Below are 11,007 nucleotides of genomic sequence, written 5' to 3'. Positions count from 1 at the left end.
AATTCCTCCTCTTAATGTTGAGAAAATTGTCTAATCAAATTAATAATCATTTTTACTTCGTTATAAAATATCACCTATTTGGGATAAGGGTTCAAGTTACAAATTTATTCTCAGCATTCTTTACTTTTCATCTCAATGTATTGAGTTGGATCAATTTTACGTGTACTGCACTATCAAAATAATTAGATGTAAGGCTCTAACTATAAGCCAAATATAATAGGGAGAATTATGATATTGACATGGTGCGTAATAGCATCCCCTAAACAGAAATAAAAAGTATTTTGTTTTCAATTAAATTAATATGAAGCATTTAACAAGCAATAATGTTAAGCCATTTATCGACATTCCATCTGACATTTATTAAAAGATGGAGATTTAGGGTCACTTGCATTAACAAGACAAATCGTCTTGACTGTATAATCCAAAAATTATGCTCGCAATTTAAACTTTGAGCAATAACTTCGTAAATTTCATATTGCAAACATCATAAAAATCATCTATTATATGTATCAAATTCATTAGATACAAATTATATCTAGATGTTCAATATGATGATGGGCACTATTTATCGCTCTAATTAATTTTAGAAATATAAGTAATTCAGTCCAATAAAGAGAACAAATAATATATAGGAATTTTTTGGATTGAAGAATCTTTTGGTTCTTTGTTGAATATCCATTTGAATTTTTAAATTCATATTATTATTGATTTAGTGATGGTCTAACTAGTCATACCAAATAATAAAATCAAATTTAATTTCTGGTTCAATATAGTATTTATTTTAATTGTACCACACATTTTAGAAACTTAGCATGTTTTTCTTTAATTTAGTAAAGAAAAATTACTATGAATAGTAAAAAATTTATTCTCCTATATGACACAATATTGACTTTTCTATAATATCAAAACAATATTCTTTTGAAATATTACTATAGACGTAAAAGAAAATTAAAATTAAAGAAAATGGATTTGGCCGATTTAAATCATTAGCTCAATTAAATTAAAGTTTACTAAAGTTCATAAACTCGAAGGCCCATCTCACTCTTTAAATAAATAAATGAATAAACAAATAATAAATAATCATATCTTCAAGTGAGAGAGAGGATAGAAAAACCATCACCCAAAGGTGCTTTTTGAAAACCGGTCACCGTTGGCTCAAAACGGGAGTTACATTTGTAACTTAATGTTATGTTCACGCGGTGATATTCTATCTTTCCAACTCTGAAATCAAGTGGATTTATTTTTTGTCCCCCAAGGAAAATATCGAATGGACCCCAGGGTTCCAATGAATTTGAAAGAATTGAACGAGGAGCTGTATAAGATGAAAATCTCATGTGTAGTTCTGTAGAGTGACAGTAAGGGTGACTTATATGTCAACTCAGATGCGCGGCTGCATGCAATAGGATTACTCAATTATTAATTTGTAGTTAAATATAACTGAGTGATTATCAAAATTAGCACAAATTTTCTTCTATAGTTAGGACCAATCGTCCATAAGACACGGATAAAAAAAAAAAAAAAAAAAAAAAAAAAAAAAAAAAAAAAAAAAAAAAAGGCAACAAAAAAAAAAAAAAAAAAAAAAAAGCAAGCAAGAAGAAGAGAAAGCAAAGAAGGCAACCATGAAATACTGAAGAAATTCTCTCAAACTTAAACTCGATGAACCCCAACAGGATCAAAATCTTCTTCGAATCAAACATATTCGCATCAAGTCCAAGAAGATTAAAGTTTTCTTCATATCAAATCGAATTCAAGTTCAAGTTTAAGTTCAAGTCCCGAAATTCAAGTACAGAACGAGTCAAGTCTTAACAAATTAAATTTTCAACAAGTTCTCCAAGACCAGTATTTAAGCCACGTGGCCCCTCGTTTTCAAACATTCAGATCATTAATCAGATGATTTTCACAATGTTGCAATTACAACAAGGTCAAGATCACTTGTATTTCTCAAAAACATAACTTTTAATGATTTCTGTATTTTAATACATGAAATTCGTCATATAATTACTATATACTTGATTATGATTCCTCACAAGTAATTTATCAATATTTTTTAGAAATGTTGATATATTTAAATTAATCATAATATTCTTTTAAAATAGTACTATGTATAACTTGTGCTTCTCGAAGAACACAATACGATATTTTTTATGAATACTAATGTATATTATTTTTATTTTTTTGGAATAGCATATCAATATTATTCTAAAATATTGAAATTGTACTAATATACTCTTCATAAGTAGACAATTCTTTTTGAAACATTTATATAAGGTTAGTTGTGTTTCTTCTAGACCATCAATACCGTATTCATTTAGTACAAATATAACATATAATTGTATTTCTTCAGGAGTAAAAATTAAATAAAAAATATTTATCTACTCTAAAAACTAAAAACATATAACATGGACAGAAAATTTTTGAAAAAAGATACTAAAATTTGAAAACTTTAGAAAATCTTGAATAGTTAACAAATCTCACATCAAAAAATTTATAGTATTTAAAAATTTGTTACTATTCACTTAGCTATTTCTCACAAATGAACTATTGAATTTTGGTAGGAACAATTAAAATTTGAAGAAGGATGAGTTGTGAACTTTCTGTCCAAATTTTAGGACGATCGGACCACGAAACAATGAGATGTCAATATTTTCATCACAGTTATGCTGCCTGTCTAAATTCTACGAATTTTTGCACTGTTGATTTCGATATGAGTCAACATAGGACCAACGAACTTCGGGTTCGTGATAATTTGTGATTTCTATCATTTGAATGTATAGTGCATGCCAAATTGAGTGTAGGGAGTTTTCTTTTATCTACTTCTAGCTAGATACAAAAAGAAAATTATACAAAGATATTTTATATTATTTTTTTGCATCTTCTAAATGTAATATCCATTTTAATGGATATCTTTCGAATTAAGCAAATTGTTTTGAATTTGCAAGAATAAAATGTATTGCCAATATATAATTTTGTATTATTTGATAAAATAATACTAACTCTTTCGGAGTTTTCAACAATATTCAATGAGCTCAATATCTTATTAATATTATTTTCCACTAATGTTAAATTTTAAAGAAGTACTTTCATCTTTAAAAATTGTGTGTATAATAATACTATCTGCTAAACAGATATCTTTAAAATACTTCTCAAATCTTATTAGTATTTCAAGATTTATTGTTTTTCAAAAGCACTAATGCGATGTTCTTGGAGAATATTGAAACATCGAGTTGTATGCTTTTCAGGAGTGATAAATTAATATTCTTCTTGAATATTAATAAACTAAAATAAATTATTTTCCTTCAAGAATTACAACCAGTGTTGAATTGTTTAATTTGTATTTTTTTTTAGGAGCATATCAAGATATAATTTTTTGAGACTTGTGCCACTTCAAGAGCGCGAAATATTTTATTATCGCTTCTTCAAAAGTAATAAATTAATATTTTTTTGAAATATTGAAGGTAGTAATTCATACTTTTAAGGAGCAAATAATATTTCTCTGAAATATTAGTTATAGTGTTGTGTCACTTCAAGAGCAACAAAAAATATTCTTTGAGAATATTTATAGCTCTTATAAATTGTAAATCGGATCTATATTATTATATTCAATAACTCGAATTTAAAATTATGTTCAAGAGTAAAAAGAATTAACGAGTACAAATTATAAGAAATATATCAAAATTTAATTAAACCAAATAATATTAATCCATATAAAGGCATGCATAGTAGAATCAAAGTCATAATTGCATTAAATATTATCGGGAAACAATTAGCTAATTAAGATTAGTGAATAATTCATATTTAATTACAATAATTACGCATAATTACTATAAAGATGAATATTTCATATCACAATAATCAAAAGAAAAATGTTGTGTGTACAGTGCTGTACTTGTACGGCACAATTGTGGGGCTCATGATTATTTGAATGGTGGGCCCCACCTCTTGTATGTGGTAATGCTGTTAATCATGATATTAAAATTACTGTACTTGTAGCATTGCTCTAATCAGAATTTGATCGAAACGAAAATTTGATGGCAAACAAAAATCATAATTAATTGCATAAAAATGTACAGTGACAGATGACTTTTATTAGAATCCATTCGTTTTCGGTCAAACAACTCAAAATGTGTACAATCAATCACCCCAATACATTTTTCACATTTTCATCTAAAATTGATGGACATTTTGCATAAATTCTAATAGGTAAACCCATTAACAAACACGGAAACTTCATCCCACATCAAGATCTAAAATTGATGGACATTTTGCATAAATTCTAATAGGTAAAGCCATTAACAAATACAGAAACTTCATCCCACATCAAGATCTACTATTTCAGAATCCAAATCACAACACGAGCATTTATTACACATACGTGTATGTATATATGTCTGTATATCCACTTACACGTATATATATTGTGATGAGGAAGAAGAATTACCTGAAATGAAAACTTTTCCCTCTTTTTTTTCTAGGAGGACATTGTGTAGGTGTTTTTGGGCCATTCAATTTGTCGACGCTTGGTGTTGCTTTGGTCTGGTTTCGACGATAGATGGAAAAGGATAAAATCAGATCAACTCTAACGGCGGGTGGAGGCAGCAGTTGGTGGTAATAGACGCAAGTGGATAATGACGGCAAGAGCGAGAATTGGAAGATAGGTGAGAACGAGTGGCAATTGGACCCCTTATTTTCAAAAGAAGACCTTGAATTATATAAAAATAATAATAATGATAACTAAGCTATTGTGTTACAATTGTCATTCAATAATAAACTTATCATTTACAACATATATTAAATAAAAGAAGGGAAATTTACAAAATTAACTGCATTTTGGGTATATCAATTTCCATACGATATAACGCAGACTATATTTTTGTTATTGGTTACAAAAAACGTATTTTGCAATGAAAATAGAAATATCTAAAATCATGAGATTGTAAATTGCTAAACAGAAAGAAACACCCTTAATTAATAATAATAAATCAGTATTAAATTACATGCTTTACAAAAAAATTATGATCTTCATATTCTTTAAATACATCTTTAATAAACACAAAATAAATTTTATTAAATTAATAGTGTTGGAACATATAGCAAAAACTTCATTTGATTTCTTACAACGTTATCAAACGGACAAATGAAGATTATTAGTTGTCATCGTCCAATAAATAAGTTATATTCAATGATAATTGAAAAAAAATAAAAATAAAAAATAAATTATATGATTTATAGTTTGCATGAATTTCAATTTAATTTTAAGTTGAGGTTATAGCTTCGTAGCGTTGTGCAATTTAACAAATTTTATAGTATTCATATTTTTTTTTCTGTTTTTGATATTCTTTTTTATGAGAAAACTTTAAAGAGGGGAAATAAATAAAATTATACAATTTTGTGTAAAAATGGAATTAAAAATTGTAATGTTGATAGTGTTGTCAATGCTTAAAAAAATAATGTAGTCAAGATACTTGAATGTATATAAAATTAATATAGATGTAAGAGGGGTGGGGGGTGGGGGGGGAAGGAATTTCTTGGACGAAAGATTAATAAAAATTAAATTTTCGAAGAATGATAAAATGGTATGTAAAGTATTATGTAATTTCAGCCATACATTTCATCAATTTTTATTAAAATTTATTAAAATATTAATTTTAATCATCACCAAATAGGGCTTTAATGTATATTGGTGTGATTTATTATTTTTAATTAAGATTTTTTTTTAATCCTCATCCAAAATTCTATGCTAATTAACGGAAGATTGTCAAGTTAAATAGAGATGATCTACTAGTATCTAAAAATAGTATATATTAGAGTTAACTATCATTTGTCATGGACAATGATTAATTTTAATCCGATATTCAAGTAGATTTCTATTTTTACTCTTGAGTTAAATTTCATAAGCAAAATGAAATGAACCCCCATTTAGCAAAGATATTTTAGCATAATTTTGTGAACGGTGATTTTTTGAAGAATATATATTTAGAAGTTAGAAAGAAATTATAAATCTACATTAAAAAAAAAACTATTTTAATAAGATAATATATGATTAAAATAAATTTTAAACATAGGAGTCAAACATGAGTAAATATTTAAGGCTAGGGCCTCTGTGGGGTGAAGCCGGGGCTCATTTTGAAGTTTAGTGAGCCGTCCTTAAAAAATTTGTATCAGACCATTCCTATATGAACTATGCTACACTTACAAAGATGGGTTACAAAGTTGGTTAACAAAATAACATCCACACCAATCATTTCAAACATAGATTTTTAAATAATTTCAAATCGATGCTATGAATTTTGCTAACACACTTTGTAACCCAACTTTGTACAAGTAGCTTTATTGTTCCTATATATGGAGGGCAGTCTATTTCTAAATTTTGTGCATGGGCTTTATTTATGTAGAAATTACATGAAGGCGGGCTTTATAAGTTTGAAATCATGTTTGAGATTTGTTTATACAAAAATCAGGTGATAATTCCACATTTTAACATTAATAATGATATTATAAAAATTAAATTAATCTATACCCATCCTACCTTCATACATCCCACCAAATTTCATTCCCAAATACTTATTTTGTCCTCTCCCTTCTCTCTCTATATCTCTCTTCTTCCATTTACTACACACTATCATTAAAGGAACCGTCGGAGCGACACTTAGCTGCTTACTATGTTGTTGACGCGATGGCATCACTTTGAGAGCAACAAGCCACTGTGAGTGCCGCTCGATGCCGCTACGCGCATTGACTTAAGTGATTGAGAGGCTAATCTTCGATATGACGGAGAAACAAATCTTCTCCGACTAGTGTGTGATAATTTGCGTGTTAATCTTCACGTAGAAGCAAATTCTCAATCAATGTGTGTTAATGTCAGGGCCCAAATCGGTTTGTAAACAAAGGAAAAGTAGATCTTCGATCGTTTTCTTGAAGTTCAATGCCACTTCAATCTCCAAGCCCAACTTTGTGTTCTAGACTAAGACGAGGTAGTGGCCGCATCAACAGTCATATCTTTAATGCCTCTACTCCCAAGATCTTGATGCAACGCAATAGCAGCCATCATCAACAGCCACTTGTCTGAAAACTTATATATTTGGAATGTGAGGTTGTTATTGGACAATTTTAGTTTTTAAAGATCGAAGCCCTCTTAATTTGAATCTCGATTTTGCGGTGGTTGTGTTGTGATTTTGGGTGGTGTTTGTAGTTGGTGGTGGTGCTAGCTATGGCGATGAGGTGGCAACAGCAATGTTGATGGTGGTAGGTTGTGTGACCAATTATTTGATTGATTGTAGTTAATAAATTAGTCAGTTTGTGACCAATAAATAACATGTGATTGATAAAATATATAATTTGTAACCAATAAATAATGACCTAAAAAATGTGAAATTTCGATTAAATTTGTAATCCCGACTCACATTTTGTTAAGTTGTAATCCATTAATTTAATAATTTGTGATCATAACTGTAATCAATTAATTTGATAATTTATGACCGTGAAATAAATCGTGACTTATAGAATTTGTAATTTAATCTCTCTTAAATAAGCTCATGATAATGAATAATAAGATATTTTTGACCTATAACCCATTTAGGAGTTGTTTAAGTCACATTTTTGTATTTTTCAAAAAATGCATTTTTCAATAGTGTTATGATGGAGAATGTGTAGTTAGAAAATAAGAAAAAAATTTGAATTTTTGTATAATATTATTTTATTGAAAAATGTGTGATTGAAATACGATTAAAACACTGTTAAAAAATACATTTTCATAAAAAAAAAAAATGGGGCTCTTATGTACAACTATTTATGGAATTATAATAAACATAATTAATTATAGCATTGATTGAAACTAATTTTGGGGATGTCTCCAATTTGTTTTAACTGCCAAATACATCCTAGAAAATTAATCGAAAAATGTGCGCAAAGCATTCAATTCCCGTTGAGTCCCTGTCCGCATCATCGATTCTTGTGACCCTGTTTTGACCGACTTCTCTCCGTACGATCACGAACCTTTCCCCAATCTTTACCGTCCATTGCCTTCTAAAAAGATACCTTTGTTTAATGGTAAAATTGTAGCAGAAGTCCCGAATCTATATGTGTTATAGCAAGTTGGGCTCCAATAATTTTAACAGATTGATCCTAACCTAATAAAGTTGTAACATCTAGACCTGTGATGGTTTCATCAATATTTCTTTTTAAGAGTCACGTGACCCTCACGCGTTTTACACTTTTTGAGACAGCCTCGTTTGAATCTCATTAAATTTCATTTCATTTTTCTCGTTTCTATTTTTAACCAAATAATTTTTCGTAAAATAATATTACATGTAAATAGAAAAATTTTCTTTTTTTTTCAACCACTCATTTTTGAAAAATATACTATTCCATCCATTTTCATATCCAAAAAATGAGGACCAAATGGGCGCGTAAAATAGATAAGCAAATTAATTTCGAAGAAAAATAAATACAAAATAAAAAGATAAGAACGATGACTATTAGGGAAAAAAAAAAGAAAAAAAGAAGACAACTTTCATCAACTATCCTCCCTACCTGAGCCCAAGTCCTAACTCGCTTTCCAAAGCCCTCCCTCCCCAAACTCGAAGTCCCAACACATTACTTGTCCATCTTCAAGATGATTATTTTTTTACCTGCCCGTTACGTTATTAACTTTTTTTGTATTCCACCACCTTCATTTCCTTTGTCTAAATCATCCATCGACTCATTTGCCTTCCGTTAATTTTTCAAACATCCGACCATGTTATTCATTTATCCCAAAATAATCACCCTACATTCCTACTATTCATTCTTGATTCACGCGTGTTGAAGTTTGTGATCAAGTTGAGGAGGAAAATTATTTCTTTTAATTGATAATAATACAAATAATTCTAAACTTTCCGAAGGCAAGATAGATGAAAACTCATTTACCGAATTTTCAAATATTGTAAAGTAAAAGGTTGAGATCAATTTGTAAAGAAAAGTTCAAAAATCCACTTACTACAAAATATTCATATGTTGGGGGACTTGCAATGCAATTCGTTTTTATTTACTTATGTTTTAACTTCACAACTCGAAACCCTCGTAATAATTTATCAATAAGTTTTCCACTGTGCTCTTTGAACCTCAAGCAAGACCGTCCACGGCCACCAGTACTCTCAGAGAAAAGTTTCAATGGCGACTGAAGAGGTCAGCAAACGTCCAGCAATCCCTCCATACCGACAGGTAAAATGGTAAAATTGAAAGGTTTTATTGCATCCTAGGACTTAATTTCCATTTTGCATGTAATTTTAGAACCTGTACCCAGACTATTGTTTTAATTTTATTAAAATTTTGAGCTGTTTCTTCCCCTTTTTTATGGACGAAATTGAGGTTTTGAGTTTGCAGAGAAGCCTTTTTTCACTCTCTCTAAAACCCTCGTTTTTCAGTTTTGAGGTTAATGAAAAATTAGCTGTTTTACTTGTATGTTTTATGTATACCCACTTTGTTTCAAGTGATTAATTTGAATTTCGGCATTTTTTTTATGGGTGTTCAAACTTGTTTTTGGAACAAATCATAGAAATTAATTCTCTTTTACCAATTATTATTTTGTAAAAATTATAGATCTTCTCGCTGTTAAGATTTCAGCTTTTATTTTTCAAACGCTAAAATTTTCACCTTTATATGACAGCAGTGTTTAGCTATAAGCCTAAAAGTTAATCTTTGTTTACAAAAATGTTTAACAAGGTACTCTTTTATTACCAGTAAAATAAGTGATTGTGTTGAAGGTATGGTAATGCTATTACTTATTTCCAAGTTTGACCAACACAAAAATTATTTCGGGTCAGTTTGGTGGGAGTTCAGCTACTTGAAGAAGAGCTTCTTAAGCTTTAGTCAAAAGCATCTTTGTAGTCTAAAGTAGTTTTTGGCTTTTCAAAAGTCCTTTCAAATGGGCCTTGAGTTACTCATAAGTAAATTTCTTAAGCTTCACAAAACTTGCACTAGTTGTTAAATTTTCAGCTTTGATTTTTCGAGCACTAGCAATTTTCGCCAATGTATGACAGCATTGTTCAGACATTTCCGAAGGAAAATTTTTTCTCAGAGATTAAAAATTATACATCACTGTTTTCGCATTTTTGCAGATGATTATGGAAGCTTTGGATTCATTGAAACAAAAGGAGGGAGCAAACAAGACATCAATATCGGAATACTTAGAATCCAAGTATAAGGACTTGCCTGCTGCGCATGTAAACTTGTTATCAGCTCATTTGACTACAATGAAGGACAGTGGGGAGCTATTATTCATCAAGAACAACTACCTGAGACCGGGAGCCGAAGCCCCACCGAAGCGTGGCCGAGGACGTCCAAGGAAGGACCCAAATTCGTTACCTGAACCGAAGAAGCCAAAGCCAGCTGCCGGTCCTCAGGCTGTTTCAAAGACGGGAAGGCCAAGGGGAAGGCCGAGGAAGGTGAAGCCTCAGACTGCACCAAATGGCTTGGAAGGTTAGTTGCTTTAGATGTGCAACTGGTGTAGGTTTCTTAGATTGTCTTTAACTGTCGGTTTTTTTTAAGGTTTATGTTATTTAGTAGGCGTCTTCCTTTGTTTTTCCCCTTTCTATGATGTTTGTTTGTGGTGTAGTTGTACTAGCTGCATTAATTTGGGGAGTACTTAATGCTCGTCTGAACATTAAGAGATTGATGCTAATCTGGGGTTTGTTTCAAGTATTTCTGTCTGTTGAGATTGTCATTTGTTAAACTGCTTGATTTCTCGGCAAATATCGACTATCATGTCATTTATTTTGTAGTCCATTTCCTTAGTCAAAGCGCTCGACTGGAAGGCAAGGCCGGTCCTGTGATCGTCGGGCCCCGAGGTGAAGTCCATAAATTGGGCCCCCGACGGAATCAACATAAATGCAAAACTTAAAACTTATCATTAAAACAACAAAAAAATATATTATTTCAATGGTATATTATGCAATCTAATGCTCAATAATTAACCTAAAAGATAATTACAAAATATCTCAATCATCTCACAATTAGAGTTTTCAATATAGT

The 11,007-nt window shown here is 30.1% G+C and overlaps 1 protein-coding gene across 1 annotated transcript; it reads left to right on the top strand.

The window, feature by feature from the left end:
* Positions 1–9,057: 9,057 nt before the first annotated feature.
* On the top strand, positions 9,058–10,708 carry LOC111409048 (HMG-Y-related protein A-like). The gene is made up of 2 exons (XM_023038947.1): positions 9,058–9,198; positions 10,095–10,708. The coding sequence occupies exons 1-2, from the start codon at positions 9,148–9,150 to the stop codon at positions 10,458–10,460; spliced, it is 417 nt and encodes a 138-aa protein (XP_022894715.1). The 5' UTR covers positions 9,058–9,147; the 3' UTR covers positions 10,461–10,708.
* Positions 10,709–11,007: the final 299 nt, after the last annotated feature.

Source organism: Olea europaea, chromosome 14, assembly GCF_002742605.1.
Source record: "Olea europaea var. sylvestris chromosome 14, O_europaea_v1, whole genome shotgun sequence".
In the NCBI taxonomy this organism is placed as follows: domain Eukaryota; kingdom Viridiplantae; phylum Streptophyta; class Magnoliopsida; order Lamiales; family Oleaceae; genus Olea; species Olea europaea.
This window is presented reverse-complemented; position numbering and strand designations above follow the sequence as displayed.